This window comes from Coenobita brevimanus, chromosome 47 (genome assembly GCF_032717465.1).
Source record: "Coenobita brevimanus isolate Jiangsu-jjx chromosome 47, ASM3271746v2, whole genome shotgun sequence".
Lineage (NCBI taxonomy): Eukaryota > Metazoa > Arthropoda > Malacostraca > Decapoda > Coenobitidae > Coenobita > Coenobita brevimanus.
The window spans coordinates 25,653,105-25,667,194 of record NC_137000.1 but is presented as its reverse complement, the minus strand read 5'-3'; the positions used below and the strand labels follow the sequence as shown (position 1 = coordinate 25,667,194).

Genomic DNA, 14,090 nt, shown 5'->3' with positions numbered 1-14,090 from the left:
ATGAGGAACACACTGAGGTGATTTGGCCATGTGGAGAGGATGGAGGGTGAAAGACTGACGAAGAGAGTGTATGTGAGTGAGGTGGAGGGGGGAAGAGGGAGGGGGAGGCCGAGGATGAGATGGAGGGATGGGGTGGAGAGGTATATGAGAAAGGGGGGTGTGAGTTGGGAGCAGGGCAGTGAAATGGCGGGGGACACGGCGACTTGGAGGCGATTTGTTTGTGGCCACCCCAAACGGGATTGAGGCATCTCGCAATATATAGATAGAAAAACATACTAGTGTATGGAATAAAACCGCATTTTCTGTGATCCATACTGGCATCCAGCAGTCCTAACCATCACATCCTGCTGTCCCTTTACATGTCTTAAATACAAACCTGTAACAATATTACAGACTGGCTAAACTGGTATGGCTATGGATTTTAAATGCCAAACTGAATGGCTGGGTTTCAGAACCAATTACTGTACCCTGAACCACAGACCTAACTTTCATTTTTTTCTTTTCTATATGACATACAGAGAATTTCTGTCTATCTACCTATTGCCAGATGCCTTAATCTCGTAAAGGGTGACCACAAACAAATTGCCTCCATGTCGCCCAGTCCCCCACCATTTCACTGCCCTCCCTCCAGCCCACACCCACCTCTCTCACATATCTCTCCACCTCATCCTACCATCTCATCCTTGGCCTCCCCCTCCCTCTCCCCCCCTCCACCTCACCCACATACACGCTCCTCCCCAGTCTCTCTCTCTCCATCCTCTCCACATGGCCAAACCACCTCAATGTGTTTCTCCTAATGCTTCCTATCATATCGACATTCACACCACAATGCTCCTTCACTTTCTCATTTGTCAGTCTGTCTCCCCATGTGACTCCACATGCTCCTCTCAAATAACTCATTTCCACTGCTCTCACTCTTGACTTATGTCCCTCCAACAAGGTCCAAGTTTTACTTCCATATGTTAGAGTTAGTATCACTATAGTGTCATGTAGTAACTTTTTCACTTAATGCTCACCTCCCTGTTTCTTATCACTGTTTTCAAGGAACCAACAACCTTTCTCCCTTGTTGTACCAATTCAATCACTTCATCCTCCAAACTTCCATCCTTACTCATCACACTACCCAAGTACTTTCACACACTCACATTCTCCATTTCCTTCTCATTCAACCTCACAGTACATTCACTGACTTCATTTTTCTCAAAGACCATAACTTCACTCTTCCCTACAGTCACGTTTAGATTCCGTTTCTTACACACTCTCCCAAACTCATCCACCAAGCCTTGCAGCTCCCCTTTCTCTTGACTTACCAAAACAGTATCATCTGCAAACAACACTACAGGGAGTTTCCAAACACTACCCTCTCTCACTAGGGCTGCTCCAACACCCACTCCTCTACCTAGTATCTCCTTTATAACCCCATCCATATACAGCTTGAACAACCATGCAGACATGACACATCCCTGTTTCAATCCAACCTTCAAACAGAAAAATTCACTCAGTTCACTATCCAAAAGCACTGCAGCTTTAGCACCCTAGTACATACTCATCATGGCATTCAACAACTACCCTTCTCCCAGGTACACAGCTGCACACATCATTCAACCTTACCTCAACACACTACACGAATGGTTCACCACAAACAGGCTCAAAATAGCCCCAGCCAAATCTACAGTTACTCTTCTCACAAACTGGACAGCAGAACACAGTCACATCCCACACCTCACCATAAACAACACTCCACTACCACACACACACACCCAAAATCCTTGGTGTAACATGCAATACATCAATGTCATTCAAACAACACATCACAAACATTGAAAATAAAATAACACCAAGACTCAATGCTTTGAGGTCACTTGCCCATACAACATTCGGCCACAACAAAAAAAACACCACCACAGTACACAAACAATACATACGTTCAGTGATGAATTATGCAAGCCCTGCCTGGGCTTCTAACCTGAGCAAAACACACTACAACACTCTACAGACCATACAGAACAAGGCCCTAAAAATAATCACAGGCTGCACAGCTACTACACCCACAGACCACCTACATCAAGAAACCAAAGTCCTCAAGGTCAAGGATCACCTAGACATGAGAGGCACCCAGTTTCTTGCTGCAGCCTCCACAAACCCACAACATCCACTACAGTACACGGCAGTACATCCACCCACACCAAGGAACATCAAAACAACACCCAGCACACGATTTGATACAAATACCAATGTCATGGACCTGGTTAAAACATTAATTATGAGGATTAGTGAACTTGAAAAGTAGAGAATCTAGTGATAAAGGATGTGTCTGAAAATACGGATACTACCATACAGAGTCTGATCCAATCCAGTGAAACAGTGAATGAAGAGATTAGAAATTTGAAGCGGGAAAATGTTGAATTGAGGAGGAAACTAGAAGAGAGTACTAATAAAACGGAGAAGGTGAGTAATGTATTAGAGGAGCATAAGGCAAAGTGGGCACACGTAGAAGAAGAACAGAAAGAAGTGGTCAGCTTAAGAGAGATCATCCAAGAAGAAAGGGAAATGAACAAGAAAAAAATGGAAGAAAATGTAGTGAAAATACTGAAGAAAAAAGAGAAAAAGTGAGAGAAACTGCAGAAAGGAACAGATGTGTAGTAATATTTGGAAACAGGGAAGAGGAAGAAAAGGTTAGGTTCGTAAGACTCGAGAGAGACATGAACCTGGTGAGAGGAATATTAGGCAAGATTGACCCCGAAGGAGACAAGTGGGTAAAAGAAATTGAGGAAGTAAGGAGGATAGGGCCTTATAAGAAAGGGGAAACAAGACCAGTGAGAGTCAAGTTTACATCAGAAAGTGTAATAAATGAGATACTTAAAGTGACTTGGAAATTAAGCAAAGAGGCGGGGATGGAAAATATTATAATAAGAAAAGATCTGAATGAAGAAGAAAGAGAAGTTTTAAAATCATTAAAGGAAGAAGTAAAGGGAAAAAATGATAAGAGGACAGAGGAAGAATGTAATACTTTTTTTTGGAGAGTATTGGATATGAAAGTAAGGAAGTGGTATTTAAGGAAATAGAAGTGAAGGAAACTAAGGGGGATGGCTGTGAAAGATCAAAAGTTGAGGATGTGGTACGGATAGAGAGTAGGAGAGAAGAGAGTATTAAAAACGTCAAAAATAATTTGAAGGTGATATATACTAATGTTGATGGTTTCATATTGACAAGGATCGAAATTACCGATTTCTTGAGAGAACATGAACCTGATGTCATGTGCTTTGTAGAGACCAAATTAAGAGAAGATATTGATGTTCATTTGGGAGATGGTAAATACAAACTGTGGAGAAAAGACAGGAAAGAAAAAAAGGGAGGAGGAGTGATGATAGCAGTGAAGAACAACATAAATGTAGATACTGTGGAAATGGGAGAAGGCAGGGCTGAGAGATATATATGAAATTAGAAACTGGAGAGAATGTTAAGAGAGATATGGCGGTAGTGTACGTTCCCCCAAACACGAGAGCATGGAAGGATGACGAATACCATAAGATGTTGTCAGATATGGCTAGCTACTTGCAAAAAATAATTGAGAAAAGCAATAATATAATTTTAGTGGGTGACTTTAACTGTAAAGAGGTGAACTGGGAGGAATGGTACTTGGGAGGCGGCGAGGATTCATGGGGCACTATGTTATTAAATATAATAATGAATAATGTGGTGACGCAATGGGTCAAAGAAGAGACACGGTTTCGAGGTGAGGACACACCAGCAAGGTTAGATTTACTGTTCACCAAAGAACCCGATGTAATAGAATCATTGAAATATCTCTGTCCTTTAGGAAAAAGTGATCATGTGGTCATTGAGTTCCAGATATTAATAGGGAACGTTGAGACAAGAGACAAGCTTCATAGACAGGGAAGATACAACTTTGGGAAAGCAAATTTTACAGGATTGAGAAACTTTTTTGAAAATGCGGATTGGAGAAAATTCAGAGAAACAAGAGAGATACAAAAGAAGGGGGATATCTTTCTAGACCTCTATAATTTGGAAGTGGAAAAATTTGTACCAAGAGTAAGAGGGAAAGTAAACAGGAAAAAGGAGTGGTTTAATAGAAGGTGTATGATAGGAAAAAATGAGAGAGATAAGGCGTGGAACAACTGGAGAAAGAGAGGTAAGAACAGAACAAAGGAAGAATATAAAAGAACAAGAAATGAATACACAAGAATACATAGAGAAGAAGAAAGGAATTTTGAAAAAGGTATAATAGACAAATGCAAGGATGAACCCAAACTGTTTTATAGATTTGTTAATGGCAAACTGAAACAAAAGGAAGGAATCACCAAACTGAAAGTAGAAGGAGAGGTCTTTAAGGATGCGGCAATGCAAGCAGAAATAATGAACAAACGTTTCCAGTCAGTTTTCACTAAAGAAAAGGAGCTTGTGGAAGGGGAGGGAGTGATTAGAAATGTTCCGGTGATAAAAGATATAAAACTAGATGTACAGGAAGTGTATAAATTACTGGAAACTCAAGATGTAAGGAAAGCCCCAGGACCTGATGGAATTTCTAATTGGGTACTGAAGGAATGCAGAGAACAACTGGCGGATAAAATTCACAGTTTAATCGTATGCTCACTGGAAGAGGGAAAAGTGCCACAAGAATGGAAGAGGGCAAATGTGGTACCAATTTACAAGGGAGGAAACAGGGAAGAACCCCTGAATTACAGACCAGTGTCTCTAACCAGCATGGTCGCAAAATTGTGTGAGAGAATCCTGAAAGACAGATGGATAAAATATCTGGAAGAGATGAATATTTTGGCTGAATGTCAGTTTGGATTCAGAAGTGGAAGGTCATGTGTTTCTAACTTGTTGAGCTTTTACTCAAGAGCGATTGATGTGGTACAGGAGAGAGATGGTTGGGTGGATTGGGTGTACTTAGACTTAGAGAAGGCCTTTGACAAGGTACCTCATAAAAGACTAATGTGGAAACTAGAATATATAGGAGGACTGAAGGGGAAACTTCTGGAATGGATGAGAGACTTTTTGAGAGACAGACAAATGAGGACAGTAATAAAGGATAGGATGTCTGGATGGAGGGAAGTAACAAGTGGAGTCCCTCAAGGCTCGGTGTTGGCGCCAGTAATGTTCCTGATTTACGTAAATGATATGGTAGATGGAGTGAACAGTTATGCAAGTCTGTTTGCTGATGATGTAAAGATCTTGAGGAAGGTAGAGGTTGAGGAGGACTGTAAAATACTGCAGGAGGATTTGGATAGGATACACAATTGGAGCCGGACATGGGAAATGAAATTTAATGTAAAGAAATGTAAAATATTGGAAATGGGCAAAAGTACCAGGAGGCCAACACTGAATTATTTGTTGGGTAATGAATTAATCACAAAAAGGAGAGAAGAGAAAGATTTGGGAGTGCTGGTCCAAGATAGTTTGTCACCAGAAAAGCACATTAACAAGATAGTTGGAGAGACTTATAAACTCTTGACTAACATAAGAGTAGCATTTCATTATATGGATGAGGAGATGATGAAAAAATTGATAGTGGCAATGATCCGCTCCAGGTTAGAATATGCAGCGGTAGTGTGGTCCCCACACAAAAAGAAAGATATAAACAAGATTGAGAGAATACAAAGAACAGCAACCAAGATGGTCCCCAGTCTGACAGACCTGTCATACAGAGAGAGGCTGGAAAAACTGGATTTGCCTTCCTTAGAGGAAAGGAGAAAGAGGGGAGACATGATTGCAGTGTTCAGGACCATGGTGGGAGTAGATAAAATTGACAAAGAAGATCTGTTTGTATGGGATAAGAGAGCAACAAGAGGACACGGAATGAAATTGGAAAAGTCAAGCTGCTTGAAGGATATCAAGAAATATAGCTTTCCTTACAGAAGTATAGACTTATGGAATAGCCTGGACAAAGAGACTTTCCAGTCTAAAAACTTAAACGAATTTAAAGCCAATTTTGACTTATTGAGAAACAGCGATGGAAACCCATGAGCATAGTACATTCCGTGTATATCACAATTAGGTATATTAGGTAAATACTTAAATATTTGGAACGACTTAGACAAAGAGGTGGTGCATGAGAAAAACATTCATGTGTGTAAAGGTAGACTTGATAAATGTGGATATGGAGACAGGACAACATGAGCATTGCTCAATTCCTGTATACTACAAATAGGTAAATACAAATACTGTCATCTCTCCCCCCTCCCCCACCTCAGACCAGCTTCCAGAAGCATATCCACACTCAGATCACTCGCCGCTCCATTCAGTCACTTAAAGACAACACACAGCTGCATGCACAGCCTCCTGACATCCACCCTTCTGAATCCTATCTTCCTCGTGAGGACAGGGTCCACCTGGCCAGGCTAAGATGTGGGCACCATCCAGACCTCTTAAGCTACCAGAAAAGGCTGGATAACTCTGTCGCTGATGCCTGTCCAGGATGCAACACAGCACCCCATACTATGAAGCACATTATGGAAGACTGCATTGCACACAATCACCTACGCCAACAACACAACATACACTCTTTGAGAGCTCTGTGGGAAAGCCCGGTCTCGGCCATGGCCTTCCTAAGGGACTCGGGGCTGTTCGGCCAGACTGCCTAGGAAACAACTACTACTACTACTACAACTACCCTTCTACTCCATATATTCTTAATACTTTCCACAATATTTGTCTATCTGCCCTGTCATATATTTTCTCCAAATCTATGAAGGCTGCATACAACTTCTTTCCGTTCCCTAGAAACTTTTCCACTAAAGACGTAAGAATGAATATCTGATCTACACAACCTCTTCCCTTCCTAAAACCTCCCTGTTCTTCTCCAACTAATTCCTCCGTTATTTCCCTAACTCTGTCAGTAAGTATCCTACCATATATTTTTCCTATTACACTAAGAAGACAAATGCCCCTATGATTACCACATACTTCTTTTTCCCCTTATCCTTTGTACAGGGGAAAAATTATACCTGACTTCCAATCCTCTGGGACTCTACCTTCCTCCCAGGCCAATCTGCACATCTTCCACATCCATTCTACTACTATCTCTCCCCAATGCTTCAGCATTCACCACACGCTCCATCAGTTCCTGGGACTTTCCCCACTTTAATTTTCTTCATTGCTTCCACAACTTCCATCCTACTGTTTTCTTCTTCTCTTCTCACATCTCTCCTTCTCCCAGCCATTCCCCAGCTACTTATACTCGCATTACTTCCATCCTCTATGTTCAACAATTCCTTAAAGTGTTCTCTCCATCTGCTCACTTTTTCTCCCTTCTCCACTAGTAATCTACCATTTTTATCTTTCACTCACCAACTAACTTCTTTGGCACCCTGTCTAATTATCTTTACCTCTTTCCAGAACATTTTCTTACATTCCATCCACTTTACACTCAAATTCCTTCCAAATTCCTTATCCACTCTCTTCTTACTCATCTTTTCACCTCTCTCTTCCTCTCTACATATAACTCTCTCTTCCGTCTCTCAACTTCTTCCACGCCCATTTCTCATCCACTCACTACCGTATATGCTTTCTTCTTTTGTGCCACAGCCTGTCTCACCTCTTCACCCCACCATGCTGTTCCCTGCACCCCCTTTCATCTTCTCTTCACCCCACACACCACCTCACAAGCTGCACGGATTTCTTCTGGGAATATCTTGCACACACCATCCATGTCCCCCATCTGCTCCAATCCATATTTACCCAATCACTCCTCCACTTCCCTCTTACATTCTGCCTTTTTTCCATCCTCTTGTTACCTTTCCACCCTCCTTGTATGAAATACTTCCTCCTGTCCTTCCCTTCTTCTATTTCTCCATTTCATTTGGACCTTGATTCTGACCACCACCATGTGGTCAGAAAGTCCACTCCTCCAGACTCTAAATACTATTGCATCCATTACACACCTTCTCATCCTGTCATCCACACACACATAATCAATCATTGCCTTCCGTTCATTCAATTCATCACCCACCCTTCTCATCACTCTCCACTTATACCTATGGATCATTTTGTGCCTGAAGAGGGTATTGGCTATTGCTAACCCCCTCCTGGCACATATATCCACTAAAGCACTGCCATTCTCATCCATCTCTGCAGGCACACCCCACTCAACAACTACTCCATCCACCTTCACATTCACTATTTTTCCATTCATATCTCCAATCAAAAACACTCTTTCATTCCTTTCAGACTTTTTCATGCATGCTTCCACACCTGTCCAGAACTCTTCTCTCACTCTGCTTGCACGATCGTGTGTTGGCGCATACATGCACACAATTGCCCACATTTGTAGTCCAACTTTCAATCTTACTCACACATTCCTTGAGCCAACTGATCCATACTCTCTTATATTCTCTTTCCATCTGCTACTCACAACAATACACACTGCTTCTTTTGCCCTCTCATTTTCACCTATTCCCATGCATATACCTCATCCATACTCTCATTCTCTCACATTCTCACCTCGCCATTTAGTTTCAGTTAACCCACATACATCCATTTTTGCATACCGGTGTTGTATGCTCGGAGTGACTTATGCTGAAAGTCACCGTTCAGCTCACTGCGCATGCGCCGAGTGGCCATTTAGTTTCTGTTTTGAAAGTATCCATATGTTATCTCAAATTTTATGCCATTTACCAACAACACTGTATGAAATACATGTGCCAGGAAGATAGTTGGATGTCTTATTGACCTGTAGGTGACTATAGGTCGATATACGGATATATATAAATAAAGATAAGTAATCCCTTCAATATCCGACGCAACAGAGCCATAGGCAGGTCCGGATAGTGGTCCTGTCTGGATATTGGGCCCCAGCTTATGGACTTGTACTTATGGACCCTAACTCAGAAAAACACCTATACAACTCCCTCGGGACATGCGTAGCACCTATTTAAGACCCAAATCACACCAATAAGGCATATAAAAGACTGAAATCAATGCAAAAGAAGCATAAAATGAGGTTTTTGAGGTAGGTTCATACAATATTCAACATTCTGGGTACTTACAAGTCCCTGGCTCCGGACTGGTAGTTATGGACCCTAACCTTGCCTAACTCAGAAAAACACCTTCCTACTGCACATGCATAGCACCTAAGACACAGCATATTCACACCATTAAGGGACATAAAATAGTGAAATGAGGTGTCTGAGGTATGTATAGTATGGGAAATACAGTAGAGTACAGTATGAAACATTCTGCCTACTTACAGCAAGTCCATGGCCATCTCAATGACTAACCGCCTCCTCTCGGACTCTGACAGTAAGAAGGATTTCCTGAAGCACTTGCAGTACACTGTTCATGAAGTCTTGCATTGAACTTAGTCATTCGCACTCAGAAGTCCGTTCTCTTCACAGTGCGCACTCTTGTCTAACTTATGCTCCATTGTAACTTAATAAGTGTTGCACTCTGCACTTTAACTTTTTCCACTCTTATAACCATATTCTAAAGCAAGAACAAACAAGTCTATTTACATTAAATTTAGTTCAAAAATTGTCTTTTCACTCACAACTGTAAATCCTTAACACAATGCACTGTTTTTTTCACTGCACAACACTGTAAATTCCCGTGTGGTCTAGTGGAGGAGTTCTTGGCCTCTATTCACTATCAGAGTCCCAGAGTATCACTGGCAGGTGATCTAGGGGTGCGTCGCTGGGTCGTGGTGATGGCGTACCCACTGCAGATGACTCTGATGACAGACGCAATTCACGTCGAGCGGTGACTCCACCGTGGCTGATGTGCTGGGCTGTGGCTCGGAGCATGAGGGCCTGTCTTGGGGAGGCAACGGAGTGGAGCCAGGGCTGGGCACAGTGGGGGTCACGGGCCTGAAAAAACTGTCAATCGTTGATTGACGCAATGAATGACGATTCTGACCACTGATGATGCGCTGCCTGAAAGCACGCACTTCCTCCACAAGTCCCAAGGGCTCCATCTCCCTGTCGCAGTCTGGGTGTTCCAGGTAGTCAAGAACGAACTCTAGGTGTTCCCGGAGTGCGCTCAGCTTGGGGATGGCTGGAGTTGTGTCATGCTGAGAGGAGTCCGCATCATAGTCGCTGTCCTCGTCGGAATCTTCAAGCTGGGTACTGACACCTGCAACTGAAGATGCGATCTCAATATCAGACAAGGTCTGATACCCAGGATCGCCCTTGTCGTCATCCAACCACTCACGCACATCGTCCACATCAACATTGTCGCCATGCGTACGTAGCCGTGCATGGAAGTCATCCACGTCAAAACCTAGAAAATTGTACTCCACATCCGTTCCGAGAAGCAGACGAGACCAATCATTTTCTAGAGTCTTGACAGGGACTTCCTACCACACACTGGCCCAGTTGTAGATTGCAGACTTGATGTTGCGGAGAAGGTTTTCCAAAGTCCCGTCCCTCCCTGCGCTCGTCCTCGTCCTCAAGAATAACCATCACCTCGTCCAGGAACTTCCTTCGGTATAGGCGCTTTGTTGCCACGATCACTCCTTGGTCCATTGGTTGGATGAGAGCAGTCGTATTAGGTGGCAGAAACATGTACCTAATCCGGCCATTCTCAGCAACCAAGTCCTTGTCGCACGGGTGGGCAGGTGCATTGTCGAGGAGAAGGAGGGCCTTTACCTGGTCGCGCGGGATTCCCAGTGTCTTCGTCTGGTAATTGATGACCTCCTTGACGAAGTGGCGGTGGAACCAGTCTTTGAAGATCTGGGCTGTAAACCATGCCTTCAAAGAATGGTACCAGATGACAGGAAGGACATCCATCACCCCACGAAGGAACCGAGGCTGCTTTGCGCGGCCAACAACAACGGGCTTAAGCCGGTGCATGCCATTAGCATTGGCACAACACAAAGCAGATATCCGTTCCTTGGAGAGCTTGCGGCCAGGTACACGCTTCTCCGTCTCCTCGGCTAGAGTGTTCGTTGGCAGCGAGCAATAGAATAGACCAGTTTCGTCTGCGTTGTAGACTTGACCGAGAGTGAGGCCTTTCCTGTCGATCAAGCCCTTCACCTTGTGCCAAAACTCGTCAACTCCATCCTCGTTAGCGTCCAAAGCTTTGCCATGAGCTTTATGGTTGGTAAGGCCATGCCGTAACTTGAACGCAAAGAGCCAATCCTCGGATGCCTTGAAGTCTAGGGTGTCGTGAAGCCTGGCGAACTTCTCAGCAGCAGCCTTCAGCTCCGTTCCACGTACCATCACACCAGCAGCACGTTGCTGTCGATACCAAATCAACGTGGAGCGGTCGATTTCTGCAAACTTGGGGGTAAACATCACCTTCCTCTCCACGTTGCATTTGCTTCTCGACGAGAAATCAGCCGTGTACTCCATGAGTTTGTCTCGGGATCTCTTAATATCGAACAAAGTAGATCGGGCCAGGTTGAACTCGCAGAGGATGCAGGAAGAAGACCACCCCGCATCTACTTTCTCCAGTATCTCCCGTTTCTTCTCCAGAGTCAACACCACTCTCTTCCTTTTCTCAGGTGGCAGGGCCATCATCACACACACTAAGAGGAGGCCCGAGAGCAGCAGGAGTGCCTGCAGCAGGTAAGGCACCACCACAAAAGCGATCACGTGGGCAGCCATAATGACGAGCATGCACTCGCGGCGAGAGACAGGCGGAAAGTGGGGAGGATGCAGCGGCACTCTATTGGACGTCGGAGGAATGACGCGCCACAACAATGCTCTCCCGCACTGCGCTCGGCAAGTTCAAATTACGGGCGGGAAATTTTTTTTTTTGGAATATTGGATCCCGGGACGATTATGTCCGGTTAGTGGGGATGTTCAGATATTGGGCATTCGGATATTAGAGGGATTACTGTATATATGTATGTTACAGGCAGATTGTGAAATTAGTCATTTCGTGAATTAAAATTAGTTTAATTTAGGTTTATTTAGGTTAGGTTGATCTACGATATGGTTAGGTTAATTTAGGTTTAAGAGAGAAGGGAACGGTAACTTCCAGCATAAAGTCACTCCGTGCATATGAAACCGGGTACTCAAGCACTTGGACAATCTCTCTTTCTTCCACCTCATCATTTGCACCCCTTACATTCCATGTGGTTATCCGTACCGTGTCCTTTGTTCAGTCCTTAGTCGTCATCTTTTGGTCAGTCCTGGTTAAAGGGTTCTTGTTTATACTTGTAGTTACAGTAGTTGTTTTCCAGGGAGGGGCCCTAACCCTCTGCCAACCCACTTGTTGTCATGTAGGGAACACGTGTTGGTTGGTTATAAGGTTACCACCCAGCACTGTGAATGCTCTCCCGGTTTACAGGAAATCATTTGGCTTGCCACTCAATGTAGAGCTACCCTGAAAACAGAGTACCACTGCACTAAGTGGGTGGATTATGGGTGCCCCCACCTACCAGACTACCACGGAAATACATGTAAGAGTTGCCTGTCAATCATCCCATCATGCAGTCACCAAACAGAACAGACGCAGTGGTAAACAAAACTTTCACCCTACATAGAAACTACATCAGTAATAAAGCCAGCAAACTGGGGGAGGCAGTGTCTCAATCAGTAGAGAGTTGCCCTGTAGTCCTACCAGACCCACGTTCAAATCCCCGCTGGGACAGGGAACAGTTTAAGGATTTGAATTTTGTAAAATCAGACTTTACTGATCTGCCAGATGACCTGCCAACATGTTGTAAAAATACCCCTGCTAATACCAATACACCAGTCCTGTATGTGGCAGCCCTAGCATGTATTCAATATGGACGGTGGGTGTTAGCGCCGAAGTGGTGACAAGTAGAGGTGTATGGTATGTAGGAGGACTACTGGGCCTTGGGAGCAGGCTGTGAAACCTATGCCCAGAATCAGACACACAAACACACACACACACACACACACACACACACACACACACACAAAACTGACCGGGTGCATCTTCAGGACCTTTCAAACAAGAGGGCTTGTATGTTGAACCTCTGGAAGACCTTGGTCCTCTCTAAACTTGAGTACTGCTGCCAACTCTGGACTCCGTACAAGACAAGGGATATCAATCATATCATTAAATTGGAATCCTTACAGAGGACATTCACGAGCAGAATCTGGGGTCTCGAACACATGAATTATTGGGAGCGGCTGTAGGAGTTGAAACTATACTCTCTACAAAGAAGTAAATACCCACCTACCGGAAGAAAAGGACGACCACCTAAGAAAAGGACGACTGTGCTACATCAAGAGGACAGAGGCTACAACCAGAAAACCGCAACAATCATACCCAACTGCATCACAAATTCACAAGAAATGGAGCTCGTCTCTTATATGTTGTGCCAAAGGCACACTGAGCTGACAGGGGTCACAACTGACTCAAACGTCAGCTGGAGATAGCTCGCAACATTGTCCGACGAGCCCCCAACACCGGGATACCCCATCTTTGCAAGCAACTCTTTGCCAAACCCACGGAATACCAGAGAAACAGAGCTCCCTGGTCACAGAAGAGGTCCTCTTAGCTGCACACGGAGGTAAAATAACCCACCTTGCACCTTCTGAATCTTCTTCTTCTTCATTGTTGTTGTTCTTGTTCCTCTTATCTGCATGCTGCATTTCGTGGACGGAAAAACTGAAATGGTCACAGATCTACACTTGACAGACAGATAATACGAAAACATTATATAAAAAAAGCTAAAACAATTTGATAACATTCAAGGAAGAAACGGTCCTGCAGAGCCGAGCGAGAACAGTCCCTATAGTTAACCTGTAGGAAAATCAAACGCTCATTTGCATATGAATTCTTCCCTGCCTCTGCTACAGATAGCTCTTTACCAGTAAATGTTACCAGTTTGGATGAAGCTCAGACTTTTGTTTTAACTCGATCTCAAAATAATATTTTAATGTTGTCTGGTTCCTCCCCCCCCCCCCCGCCATAGACGGCTATTCTAGGGCTAGGGGGCAAGCAAGAAAGGGGCGCCATAGACGGATATTCTGGGGGAGGGGGACAAGGAAGAAATGGGCCCCCGCTAGTAGCCAGCTTGTTTAAATTTTCACTACTTATTAAGTATACAGTATATCTAATTCTTATGAATAACTTTTGGAAGGTTAGGCTAGACATACACTGAACGTTTTCCATAGGAAAACATTCACTGACGTCCCCATTTTCATACA

The 14,090-nt window shown here is 43.9% G+C and overlaps 1 protein-coding gene across 3 annotated transcripts in view; it reads right to left on the bottom strand.

Annotated features, from left to right (window-relative positions):
* Window positions 1–13,500, bottom strand: part of LOC145399065 (putative ATP-dependent RNA helicase pitchoune) — a 94,043-nt gene extending 80,543 nt beyond the window's left edge. For all 3 annotated transcript variants that reach the window (XR_013897222.1, XM_080271812.1, XM_080271813.1), the window contains exon 1: window positions 13,465–13,500. Coding sequence is in view for 2 of the 3 variants with exons in the window: in XM_080271812.1 (XP_080127938.1) it covers window positions 13,465–13,495 (31 nt within the window). In the remaining variant the exon portion in view is untranslated. The remainder of the gene's footprint in view (window positions 1–13,464) is intronic.
* Window positions 13,501–14,090: the final 590 nt, after the last annotated feature.